This window comes from Poecilia reticulata, chromosome 13, assembly GCF_904066995.2.
Source record: "Poecilia reticulata chromosome 13, P_reticulata-male-v2, whole genome shotgun sequence".
NCBI classification, from domain to species: Eukaryota; Metazoa; Chordata; class Actinopteri; order Cyprinodontiformes; family Poeciliidae; genus Poecilia; species Poecilia reticulata.
The window spans coordinates 2,466,046-2,480,299 of record NC_088842.1 but is presented as its reverse complement, the minus strand read 5'-3'; the positions used below and the strand labels follow the sequence as shown (position 1 = coordinate 2,480,299).

The following is a 14,254-nucleotide window of genomic DNA, read 5'->3' as shown; positions in this document are numbered from 1 at the left end:
GTCAGATAACGAAAACGTTGAAGTATTGTTTCTGCTTCAGCACGGAGTCGCGGTTTAAGCAGAGAGGTAATGAAATACAACAGACACTGACAGGCCTCTGCTTCTGCCTTTCTCTGAAGAACTACTGAGCGGGAGGAGACAGCCAGGTGAGGAAAAACTGTTCTCATCCATTGATTCAGTATTTTTATCATACAGACATTAGGTTGTTGTTGTTGTGCTATTAGCTAGCTGCTAGCTAACAACTTTACCAACAAAGCAAGATAACTAAAAGCTTCTTCCCTGTATCCGAGGCACATCGCCCATCCAAAACCGATCATCCATAATGGATATGTCTTCTAATTTCCTTTGCTGCATAATGTACATTGCATTTATTCAGGCGTTAGGTAAATGTATCTTGAAGGAGAATAACACTTAAATAAAAGTCCAACAAGGATATTCATTTAGAATTAAAAATAACTCACCCTGAATTACCATGATAGATATAATGAATGTAATAAAAGCGTCATTAATGAAGGGGAAAAAACTCAACCCAGACTTTAAGTTTAGGGTCTGGTTCGCAGAGAATGCAGTGAATTATTTTTTCCCAATTATTCAATGGAAAAAAAAAAACTAACCTCAGTTAAGTAAAATAAAATTGTAATCAAAACTTTTGAAATTGTAGTGATTTATTTTTAAAAAACAAATTGTTTTGTTTAAAAAACTTTTTTTTTTTTAATTAAAGAACTAATTTTTGTCTTGTGAACTTAAAAAGTTTTTTGCCAAACAAACTTTTATTTGCACACATCAGAAATCTTTTGTTGCGATTTTGGGCCCTGCCCACAATGTCATGTGAGAATCACAAGCAAAACTATCAGTCAAACAAAACCTTAGAATATCAAGAAAAGATTTCTGACATGCACAAATAAGTTTGTTTTGCAAAAAAAATTCACTTCATGAGACAAATGTGATTTAAATGTTTAAAAAAGTTTTTTTAAGCAAAACTCAGTAGTTTTTTCTCATGGTGACATGCATTAACTTTTGTTTTTTTCTTTTTTCTGCAGTTCCACCTTAAAGTTTGATGCAGCTCTGCTTTCCTGAATGGACCATCTTCATCTCCACTGCAGCAAACAGGAAGCTCTTTTTTATAGATTACAGTACAGTAAAAGGTTGCATTGTGCCCTTGTTTATATTTTTAATAGTGTAATTCTGTAAAGACAAAATATGTCTGGTCCAGCTCTGATTTACATATCTTGCTAAATTGCGGGTTTGAATATTGCAATACTTTCCTATAACAAAACAGACCTGCAGAAAGAAATTACTAATAAAATATCTTACATAGACATAGTGTTATGCTCTATATAGAGATTTCCCTTAGCTTTGATTGCATATCTCACATTTTTGTAATTTATCATTGTTTATTAAACTCTGAAAGCTGTATGGCTTTGTTAATATTCTGTCCTAAAATGCAGTTAGATGTGCTTTTTTTTTTTTTTTTTTTTGAGCTCCTGCCCCTTTAGTGGTCTCTGCACGGCCCTGGTGTGCTGTACACTTAGTGATATTTTCACAGTTGCGGTCTCGACTGGTCTTGAAATAAAATGCAGAGTCCTCAGCACCCGAGACCGACACAAGACCGAGACTAAATGCGGTCGAGTCCGAGACGAGACAGAGACCATCAAAAAATGATATCGAGACCAAGACCGATTTCGAGTACTACAACACTGGAGGACAGACTTCCTTATTTCATTTCCTGGGGAGGACATATTAAGCTCAATTTAGTGTTGCTCTGGAGGAGTAAGTCAAAGAAGAGGTAAGGGGAAGGTATTGACTAATTATATATAAGAAGTTAGTTTAGGAAGCCATGACATCCAGCAGTAAAATTCACTTATTTCACAAAACCGAGACATTACACTCACAGTTGTAAAAGAGCTGTGAACTGAGAACTGACATCAGCTCGTTTTCCAGGTACCATTTAAATTCCAACCATAATGCCACAAAAAAATATCAATGAATCACATTCGCTATGCCCACATTGCTCCCTCATTTTTACTTGTCTGCATGTAAAGTGTTCAATCTAAAAGCTCTCACAAATGCTATTACAGCTTTCATTCATATCATTTGTTGCATCTTAAAACACTACAAAACATAAAATTCTAGTTCATCTCAAAAATTTTAATATGCAATATTTCTCTCCAGTCATCTCCGAAAGTGAAACTCTTATTATACAGAACCACCACACATGATGTATTTCAGGCCTTTGCTTTGTTGTAATTTTGATTATTATGGTTAACAGAGAATGAAAACTCAAATTTCAATGTCTCAGAAAATTTAAATGAAACCTCATTGTATCATACCCTAATCAGCCTAATCAGCCACTTTACTCAAAATACCTGCAAAGGTTTTCTGAGCCATTTAAGGTCTCTCAGTCTGGGTCCGTAGACATACACGTAGGGAAGACTGCTGACTGGACAGATATCCAGAGTTCAGTCATCGACATCTGTAAAAAAAGGTCTCTTTGAACCATGGTCCAACCCAGAAGAAGTTGGGCATTTTTTTAAATCACCATTTTGTCCCAGGGCTCATCACCACCAGCATGTGAATGTGTGTATGAATGACTGAAGGTAGTGTGCTTTGGTATTTTGGCTATACAATTAGAGGCCATTTTATCATTTACCATCAACTCAGCTTTACAAATCCACTTACTACAGTCTTCACTGTCATCATTTATGAAGCAACGATGAGCAAAATGGAAATGTTTGCAAAAAATCAAGTACATCCCAAAAACTCTAGATGCAAACAACATATACAAAACCCTAGAGTGAATAGGGAGAGTTTCTTTGAAGTAACTGTGGTATTCCAATGTTTCTTTTTTTTAAATCATTTTGTAGGTTTATATTAGATAAAACTCATTAACCACAGATTGGTAGTTTTTAAAGTAACCTTTAATATACAAAGCATTAAGAATATTGAGATTAGTAAAGAAATGCTGCCAGGTCTATGATAATTTATCAACTCACCCTGAAGACCCTGCGCTCTTGCAGACCCCCAGCATTGGTCTCTTCTCAGCAAAGCCGTCTACTTTCAGAGGACCTAGAGAAGAAGAGGCATCTTTGAGTAAGGCAGGCAGAATTGTCTTATTCAAAGACAATTCTGCCTTTGAATAAGATATATTTAACATTTGAGACCTCTTGAGCCTCAAACGGTGAAAACCATGTTGGGTAAGTGGAACCTTTCCATCGTTTTCAAGAAAAGGCTGGGGGGCGAAGGGGTTAAAGAACCTTACTCTTGTTTATTTTGTGGTTTGGATTACAGCATGTTACAACCACAGCAGCTATTTAAGAAAAAAGAAAGGCAAAACATGTTGCATTAAGTGAAGTGATCTGCTTTAATTGTCTCATAGTTGAAGTTGGGTTGGGGATCAGGGGATCACGGTGCTCAGATTGGAGAAGATGTCCCCTTCTCTTTCAGAAGGCTGTAATTTGAGGCTCAACAGTAATCAGCCTGAGTTCCTGTGGTATGGCGTGAGAGCAGAAGTGGCGGCCCCATCAGCCCCTAGCACTCCCCAAAGGGTCCTTTCTCCTTTCATGTTTGCCATCAAGCATTTTTCTCAGTCATAATCCTGAACTCTAACGTAAATATTGCTTCTCTGAGACTTAGCAAAATGACAGTTACTAAAATAAGGCTTCTCCGTAAAATCAAAACATCTGACAAATAGGGAAGGATGTGAACTTTCAAGGAAATTATTTGTACAATTTCCTTGAAATGACTATTTTGAAGAAACACAAACTGACATCAGTTCCAATTCTTTTTTAAAAAACATTGTATGGGTAGTTTTGGTATGTCCTTTGTGGACATTGCATATTAGTGAAAAAGGGCTCCGATAAAATGTCAGTCAGAAACATTGGGAGCACTGGTTCTACCATCTAGAGAGGAAGTGAATATGCGTTCTGTTTTGGAAGCGCATACTTCCCTGTGTATACTCATAAAGGGAGATCTTGCTTATTATAATCAACACCTATTTTCGGGGCTCTTTAAGTCCACCCACACACAGAGTTTCAATCCAGACAATTGGCCTTTTAATGGCCTACCACAGTGCAACACTGTTTGCACTCTAGCAGATTACAATTGGTATCCTACCCAGTGGCACAATTCATATTTATTTTCTGCTGAGAGAATTACTCCCCTCATGTGTCAGGCTATCTGCTGCTTCTTATTACTGAGATTTGCTTTCATCCATTTCCAGAACTCTTAAAATGCTGCCATTGTGTGTTGGTGAAATTTGCCAAAAGACCGGAACATGGACGGGGAACAAAAAGCTGTTTTTCTCACAGAACATGAAATTCAAGAAAACAGCTTCTACATCACTGCCTGACACCTGCAGAGATTAAATTTGAACCTTGTGTCTGAGGAGCATCACATCTTTCAAACAACTGAACCATGCGTATCCTGACTTTAGAAATAAGAATAGTAGTGTTTTTTCTGCATTTCCAATTTCAATGTAATGACAAAAGAATCGTTAAAATATCTGACACGTGGGGGGACTTTCATCTTTCCATCCATCCCTCCTTTTTCATTTACTCCTTTGCTTCAAAATAGAATTTGTAGAGAAAATTGGAACCAGTCAGGAAGTCCAAGAAGAACAAATCAGTGGTTCAAATTGGGCAGGCCATTCTACCAAATCTCACTTCTCCAGGTCACACTGGAATTCATGAGGTAGGTGTATGAGTACCAACTAGCTGTTCACATTAAAACCACAAAAAGGCTCCTGCTGCTGAGAACAGTTTTATATTGCAATGCAATAATCCCCAAGTTATTGGAACTGCAACTGTCTGCTTGAGTGCAATATCTGGGTGGCTGTAATATTTAAAGGCAGCATATAAGGGTGGGCAGTTTAAAGATATAATTTATTATTTATCATGAAAAATGTATCATGAGAATTCTGACGTATTATCTTGATAAATTCCAATTAATGATGCTAAAAATAATTGATAGCATTATTGTTGTTTTTTTTACTATTTTCTCCACTCTGTTCAATGAGTGTCAATAAATATCAGTAACTTTGAAAATATAATAAAATGCCATTAATGTGTGCAGTATAGAGATATTAATCTCACTTCTTTATGTAACTGGTGTCTGTTTGTCAAGAGCAATGTGTGGCGCTACCTTACAAAGAATATTTACATACATACATACATACATACATACATACATACATACATACATACATACATACATTATACGTACGTACGTACGTATAATTTTTGGGGGGGATTTTTACAATTTTCACCAGAATATGAACTATTGCAATATGGACTTGGAATTTTCTCTAAGTTGATATCGACATTTGCTGTGTATATCAAACTTCTGCCAAGGTCCCTCTTGAAAATGAGATTTAGATCTCAACGGGGTTTACCTGGTTGAAAGGTAGTAGTTGTTTTTTTGTTTTTTTCTGGCTACGCACAGTGAGGTAGCTAGCACTCGCTAGCACCAAGTTATCTGGGCCTATCTCATCAGCTTTCTGCTTGGCAGTCAGTGTAGGTAAAAACATTGACTCATCAAAGCTTTACAGTTAATTTTTCCAATTAAACTTCAGTTTATAAAAGCCTGTGAATAAATTAGATCTCCTGCCGTGTTGGTCATGATGTCACCATCAGTGTCACCATCAGTGTCATATAAAACTGTTCGTCATCTTGAGTTTATTTGCAGTTGGCAAACAACTATTGATGAGCATAAAACTGTACATATTAATAACCTAAATCAACCGATCACAAATCAGCTGCTCATGTCCCCTAAAACACTTCTTACCGCTCTTGTTTGTCCCAAACTAAAATGGCCGTGAAGCGCTATTCCAAGCTTAGTAGAAAAATAAACTTTTGAATAAGCAAACGGGCAAGACACCTTTTCCAAATTATAAAAATATAGTATCCTGGATATAATGTTATTTGTAAAGAATAACTGAAAATTAATTGAATTTAGTTTATTTATCCAGGGCCAATTCACAACATGCTACAAAAAAGTTATTTTAATCCAGTAGAGCCTAGTTATCAAACAATGTAGTCAAGTTCAGTTTATTATTCAAATTGATTAAAAAGTTTCTATCCAAGGAACTCAGTAGATTGCATCTCATCACTGACTTGCAGCATTCACTCTTCCTGGACGACCTCGTGGCAAGTCGCTTGTATTGTGTCGTTGACTTTACAGCAATCCCTCACACCAAGCAAGCATGCAGTGACAGTGGAGAAAAAAATGTCCTTTTAGCAGGAAGAAACCGCCAAAAAGAACCAGAACCTGACTATCTGACGCAACCAACTGAGGTTTTGAAAATACAGAGATACACATAAAAAGAAACAGAAGCAATGACCTAAGAGTACTTTCTATGTCAGAATGATCAAATGTACAGACAAATGAAAATTTTATTGGTAGCACTTTATTTGACGGGTTGTGAATAAGACTGTCATGACACTGTCATAAATATGACCTGTCATGTACATGAGTAAGTCTTCATGAATATTTATGACTGTTGTCATAAAGTGTCATTCGGTAAATCATGACACTTTTAATACATAGCTGACATTATTCAAAAGTCTTTGTTATGACAATTTGACATTAACCAATAAATCATGATCTGACATAAATTTGTTATAAAAGTATTTACCAAATGACACTTTTTGACAAATAGTCATAAATATTCATGAAGACTTACTCATGTTCATGACAGGTGTTATGTCATGTTTATGACAGTGTCATGACAGTCTTATTCACAACCCGTCAAGTAAAGTGTTACCTTTTTATTTTATTTTCATTCCTACACCTAAGTATCTTAGGAGTAAAAAGATTAGTCTGTGTTAAATCCTTTGGTTACACATATTTTCTTAGTCCAAACAAAAGTGTTTCAGGTATTAAACGTAAGGTGTTGTTAGAGATCTAATGATCAGACAAGGTGAGTGTGTCAATTACAAATATAGCACACCAAATTTTGAAAAGAACACTAATGCTTTGTGGAAAGTTGAAAACTGACTCGTATTGTACTCACTGATGTGAGGAGCAGGAAGAATCCGAGCAGCTCGAACAGGTCCATGACGCACCGAGAACAGCTCCTGGGCTTCTCCTGCCAACTGAGAGGAATGGATGCAGATGTATATAACATAAAAACTCCTCAACAATTACAAAGAAAACACATTTTACACTACAGACAAATATTATTTAAAGGTTCTCAACGGCTCCCGTCAATGACAACAATCAGATGCATATCCAATTAAGCACCACATATGGAAGTGGCAAAATTCTAATTTTTTGGTTGGGTGAAAAGATTTGAATTGGGCCAAAAAGGTAGCCGGATATGAATTGCATAAGGGTAAAAAAAACTAAATAATTGGATATGGGTTGCATTTGCCAATTGTGTGAATATAGCATAATATAAAGAAGTAAAAATGTATATAGTGGGGCAAAGGTGCTGCTTCTTCAGTCACACAAACACCTTCTACCAGGTAACTGGTAACGGTTCTTAATGAGACACAACTGTTGTCTAAAGTATCAGGTGAGATTCATGTTCAGTTCTGAAAGCGGGTTCAACATAAGCTTTCCTGACTTCAACCTACATCAACACTCTCAACAGCATGCTGTAGACACAAATCCTATTTAGGTTTTTTGTTGTAAACTGACAACTAAGAAATCCTAACAGGATCATGAAGACGTTCGGATAAGATTGAATGCTGCAAACAATTAACATTGACTCACTTCACTGGTAAGATATAAAGAGCAGCCAGGCTGGGCTTACAAGCTGCATATCATTTGGCATTACAAACTTTTAACTGCAACATCCAAAAGTGATACAAACCAAGTTAATTATATCTGAACCAGCCTTATTAAAATCGGATTGGTAATTAACTCTTAACATTTTAAAAAGCTGAGTTTCCCCATCATAAAGCCAACGAGATTCTGACTGAATTCTGAGAGAAATCATTTGAATTTCACTCTTAGAATGCAGCCCAACTTCCTCCATTATAATATCCGCAGTTCTGATTAGAGATGCTCTCAGTGTCCGCTGGAGACGTCCTGGAAAGATGCTGGTCAAATTGAAAAACCATTTGGACCAACTTTGAACCAGCAAAATAACTTAATCTGATTGCAAAGTCTTTTTATGACATTTGGCAAAAGAATGACAATTAATGCAAAAGAAAGAATGTGGTTTTTTTAAACTGTGATATATTTACACAGACTTTGGAAATATCTACAGATAAAGATTTATGAGTTTATTAACAGAACAGATTGTAAAGTTGAATAAATACCAGTTTTGCAGCAAATTGAAAAAAAATACAATAAATGGTTAAAGGAAAAAGCACTTAAACGGAGGTCTGCATGTGAAACAGCTCCAGATTAGACTTTCTGCACTCATATAACATAGCAGTGTATTAGGTCACTGCTGTGTGAGGATCTTTGCAGAATCTGACATGTGTAATACCACATTGTTCTAAGTGCAGAATGCCCCAGTTTTGTTGGGGCATTCTGCCCCAACAAAACTGGGGCTAAATTGCAGCGAAACATGCATTATCACTTTAGTGGTGCTGTAATCTGTTTGTTTTAAATCTTTAAACCCATCCAAGAGGATGATCACTCTTTTTGTGCAATTAGTAGCCATTCCAAACTGATGGATTTGGAGCTGTGTTTTTATTCAAAGAGGTCGAGTGATGGAAGATTAACACTGGAGATATGGGTTTGTTATATGAGCACCAACAGCCGCCAGCACAATAGGATTCCTATGGAGGCAAATGGACCTGCAAGGGACAATAATGGAATTTGCTGGATTAAAATGAAAAGGGGAAGGCTGAAGATTAATGCGCAGGGTTATTGTGCATTACCCTGCAGCTCATCCTCGCCTTACATGGCTCTGTGTGACATCCTCTGCCATCAACATTCGTAGCATTACATTAGTAGCACAGAGTGTGCAATATGCTAAATTGCTTTCTCAGAGTTGCATTCCCAGCATAAAGCCATTCATTATATTCATTTCATTTGTGGTTTGGTTGTTTTTGTGGAATCACAGTGTCTGCTCCTCTGTTTTAATCTCTCAAATGTAGTGCTGTGAGCTGTTAACAGATATTTGCTCCATATTCACAAGTACTAGATGCATGCATTAACACTGTGTGTCGGACATATTGGAGGTTTGGAGGAAGCTTCTGCGTAGGGAGAGTAACAGGTATCTTTACAGAAAAAGAAGCTCCAAAGATAATCATATCCTGTTTCTAAGAACACGGTGTGATAAACTCTATGCCACATTAGCAGATTTACAGTAATAAATAGTTATGGCTCAGTGTGAACAATCATGCTCCGTGCTATACATGGAACATTAAGAAAACAAACTCACTATTCCACTTGAAAAAGAACAGTTACACATACCATGTAGAGTTTTGTAATAGTCTTTTCTTTGACATCACCAGAACATTTTTTTCTAAAAATATACTCCACATATGTGTATTTGTTTTTCATGCTCAGTGAAAAAATATATTGCTACTACTTCAACATAAAATAGATTAAAAAAATATTTGCTTCAGTGTGAAAAAGTCCTAGGATTTCAAGTCTGAAAGTAAAAGTATCAAATGGCAAAGATTTGATAGTGGAAGTGAAAAAATAAATGTAGCCTACTGCTAAAACAAATAACCTTTTATAATTATGAAATATTTTAACAAAATGAAGTTTATGACCGACAGTGTGAAAAGTTTTTTTTTTTTAGTTTATTTTGACTTTGTGTGTTTAGTTTGACTTCCTTTAAATCATTATTACAGAATATGCCACTTTTTAGCATCAGCTGTTTATATCCAGTGTATATTTTTTGCTCTACACTTCTCAATAACTGGAATGTAATATGGCTTTATTAAAACTCTATTAAAGTTGTACTAAACACAGCATGTTATCTTTACAGGGTGTATTACGCATCATGGCTGTAACAAAACCATGCAGATTAATTAGACCAATGATTAAAATATTCAGAAACAATAGCCTTAAAACATCATATATGTTTTAATCAGGATATGCTGCCTCATAACTGAACATCAGAAGAATGTTAGTATCTTAATGTAACTTTGAACAATGGACGCACATTATGACCATGTTAATAGGTAAATCATGGTGTGCTGACCTGGAATTCTGATGCAGTGTCTATTTATTAAAATGTGCTACCTGTGTATTTTATTGCAGTACAAGTATACCTGAGCAAAACAATCAAAAACAGTACAATATTCCTTAAAGAAAAACATATTTAGAAGTACTTGGAGAATTTGTTTTTGTATTGTCCTGTTAGCTAGCTAAAGGTTAGTTAACCTAAAGTTCTCAGATCTGGCCAGAAGAAATCGCTGACACTTTTAAATTGCTGTTATAAGGACAATGAGAAATCCACAACTGGCTAATGATTCTGAAGATATTGAGCCTCGTGTTAAAGGGCTATCATACACTTTAGTATTTGCCACTGAGTTTGATCATTTCTGGTTTAAAATGCCCACATGGATCATATGATCACAGATTCTGAAGAGCACATTTAAATATAATAAAATCTTTATTCTATTTATGAAAAACACAAAAGAGAAATATTCCAAAGTGTTTTGCCTGTAAGACTATCTTACAATTAAACAAGCATAAAAACAGACATTACAACTGACTGACTAAACCTGGACTATATTACGTTACATTATTTGCTAATTCTTTAAAATACTATTTGTAATTTATGAAATCTTATTTGTGAAAACAAAAAAAAAAGTAATTTCTTTGTTTTCTCAAAAATCATCTCATTCTGATGAACTAATTATTGTGTGTTATCTCATCTAAGTTGGATGTGTTGCTATAGACCTGGTTACCGTCACCTTCATGGTTCCAGTGTTAGTTTGTAAAAAGAAAAACTTGTCGTTTTATAGTGCAGGCTAATATCTGGTTTCAACTGCTGCATTTTATTCAATGCACATGTTTCTTCTAGATCTATTACTTTTAGTTGGTGAGATTGGTTTAGTTACTACAGTCTGTAATTCTACTTGAACATAAGTGATAAATACTTTTTAGTTTATACTTTCTTCAAATTTATTGGAATACTGAAAACTAAAATCAGGATTTTACCAGTTAAATTATGTTGAACATTTCTTTAAACAGTTCAGAATCAAAATACCCTGCAACTGTTGTGTGTTTTTTTTTTTTAATATTCACTCTTTCAAAATTTAACGCAAGGCCTGTGTCTCCATAGTTTTTCTTCATGGTGTAATACAGTAGTTTGGATTTAATCTATTAAAATCTCCCCAAAGACGATCCAGTTGAGAAATTCTCAAACACAGATCTTTGCTGCTTTGACTTTCACTAACATCTTACTTTCCATCCCAACACACATGTAGACAGACAATGAGCCCGAGACGGTCTGCCTCTTATCAGGCAGTGCTTAATGACACCTCTGCAGCGTGAGGCGACAGTAATCTGCATCGCTTCTACACCCCTGTCAGCACACAACAAGCCAGTCTCCATCTCACAAGTCCATCAAAGTATGTGCGAAGCCATGTACATTCACACTGTGCCGGGCCATTACAGAGGGTGTTGGCTTAGCAAATGTCACAAACACTTCACAGTCACTCAAGAGATGGAAACTGAGGCACCACCAGTGCTTACTTAAAACCTAGCAAAAAAAAACGCAACCCAGAGATATCCTGTAAACTTTGAAAACTGAAAGAAAAACAATGAGGAAGGAGAGCATTGCAACATAAGAGGCCAGGATGTGTTACATGAAGCAGAATAACTGTCAACTTAGTCTGAGAGCAAAGGACGCTTCCTCACCAGGGGTGTATTTTCACTGGGGTGTGTGTCCCATGGTAAAAACAGCTGTACGACTGTGCTCCACCATAGCAGCAGCACAAAATCTGTTAGCAGCACGGGTGTTGCCACATCACAGCGGCCAACGTGTGTGATCACGGATAAAGAAAGAGTGCGTCCTTCTATCTGCGGCCTGTGGATGTTTAGAAAGAGGCTGATTAAGGACTCTGGAGTGTTTAGATCTCACAGGATGTATGTGAAGTTTGCATGTTTCAGTGACAGTCTCTACATGAAAGGCGATACTCGGTGAAAGAAAGCTCTGCAGCGTTGTGGGTCATTTGTGATGTTATGGAGCTGACAAAATCCTCTAATGATTTTCCAAGACTGACTTGGGGCTGGAGTTAGAAAAGCCAGTCTTGTCTGCCTGCTATGGACTTCTACATATAACATCCTCCACATTAAAAAAGGAAGCTTGAATGGAACATATTTCAAATAGAACATATTATTTTCTAGCAACCCACTAGTAGGTTCATTTTGTTCACTTTTCCAAAGAATTTTAATTTTAACATTCTTACAAAGATTAGTGAACCATTTCACAGTGAATATTCTCTCACTTCAAACAAATAGATCACCCTCTGGTGGTCACCCTTTAAACTACACTAGTAGGTGTCCTTTTAAATGCATGGGCAGCTTATGAACTGAAACAGTGTATTCTTCTTATCTCAACTGCATTCCTCTAAAGCTCCCATTTTGACGAGAGGTATTCATGAATGAATTACTCTCCAGCATCTAAAGCCTCTTATAAGGTTCAGGGCTTGGATTCAGTGATGGTAACTACTTATGAGAAAACTCTGTTACATTCCCTGGAAAGCCTTGTACCCACCTGAATGAGTCCTAGCATGGGCACTGCCTCAGGTGAGAAGGTATTTTCATGTTGGGAGCATAAAGTCACAGAACTAAGACCTGTCCAATTAAAAGAACCCAGCAGTGTGTGAGTTAAAATAACTTTCTAGTCTAATCGATGAGTCACTCTAGGAAGAACCTTTCTTAAATAGTGGATGTGCTAAAACCAGGAGGTGACTTTTTAAGAAAAGCACTGTTTATTGAACCTTATGATAAGTATGCAAAACATTATTATACAAGATGATTATGTACTAAATTGTACAAGGTGAAAATAAATGTTATTTAGACTTGAGCACATGAAGCAAGTTTTTAAATGATATGTATTTTATTAGTCACTATACAAAAACAGTAAGAGGAGGAGGAGTGGTGGGTGTTATCCAGATGTTTTATTATTTCAGCTGTTTCAGAATTCCTAAAATTTCTACAATTGTCTGATAAATTTTAAAATATTCTTAATATCTGACAAACCACATAATACTTGAAGCAGTCTTTCCATTCAGCAGCGTGGTACAGTGGTTGTGACATATTTTTTCATATGGACTAACTTAGGTTACCCCTTTGTTTAATCTACAGCACCATGACTAAATAAATCTGGATCAGATAATTCTACACCATATAACTATTCTGTAAAGCAGTTAATGATTCTGTGAAATAAGGGATTTTTATCTTATATATTATAGTAAAATTACAAAAACTGTGATTATTAATACCACGGGTAAAAGTGGTTAAAATGGCTGGTTTAAATTATGAATGAGTTTAAATTTAGAAGAGAATTCTATCATTCATTCATGATTACAGCCAAAAGAGCTGAATGTAAATTTTGATTTGATGAATCTAAAGAATGTCAGTACGATTTCCATAAGTTTAAATTTTTATCTGTTAGTAATAAATTAAGAATTTAATTAACATGTTCTTTTCTTTGTATTTATCCAGATTTAGAAAACAGAATCCTTTACTTTGGTAGTGATGAAATATAATTGCAATGTTTTTATCTGACTGCTTTTGATTAAAATGTCAAACTTATATTTTCAAACATTTTCACATGTTTTGCTATTTCCCTCTTCAACATTTACAAGTTAAACAATTGTCTCACTTCCAAAGACAAGTGGACTCTGGTGAAAGTAAAAAAAAAGAAAATGGCTGTTGCAGTTGCACAATCCTTAACATGGTCAACACTGCCATCTACTGGACAGACATAAGGACAGATAACGGACATGTTCCAACAGGTTGAGGGCTAGAAATGACCTTTGAACCCAGTGTTGGAATTTAATCCTGCAAACACCACAAAAAAGTTGTTTTAGAACAGCTTAAAACTTTCACTGAGCATAAAGAAAATTTAGATCCACAAGAAGAAAAGTTGAACTGGACATGAGGAGTCCCGCACATTAAAACGTCATTATAAAGCTTTGTTTCCTTCTAAAACTGTCACTGATGTGAACAGAAAAAGTGAAGCTTGCCTATTTGTAGGGTTTTTAGTGGCTCTATCAAGAACACACAACAAACCAGTACAACATTAAAAACAGTTTAACACTGTTAGGTTATTTTATTCTTCCATACCCCTATAAATATCTGTGGAAATAATTCAATATTTCTGGAC

General features: G+C 35.8%; 1 protein-coding gene across 6 annotated transcripts in view; it reads right to left on the bottom strand.

Moving 5' to 3' along the window:
- bcas3 (BCAS3 microtubule associated cell migration factor) overlaps positions 1-14,254 on the bottom strand; it is a 386,651-nt gene that overhangs the window by 364,012 nt on the left and 8,385 nt on the right. For all 6 annotated transcript variants that reach the window (XM_081614862.1, XM_081614859.1, XM_081614863.1 and 3 more), the window contains exons 6-7: positions 7,010-7,091; positions 2,994-3,066 (exon numbers count right to left, since the gene is read on the bottom strand). In XM_081614862.1, coding sequence (XP_081470988.1) covers positions 2,994-3,066; positions 7,010-7,091 — 155 coding nt within the window. The remainder of the gene's footprint in view (positions 1-2,993; positions 3,067-7,009; positions 7,092-14,254) is intronic.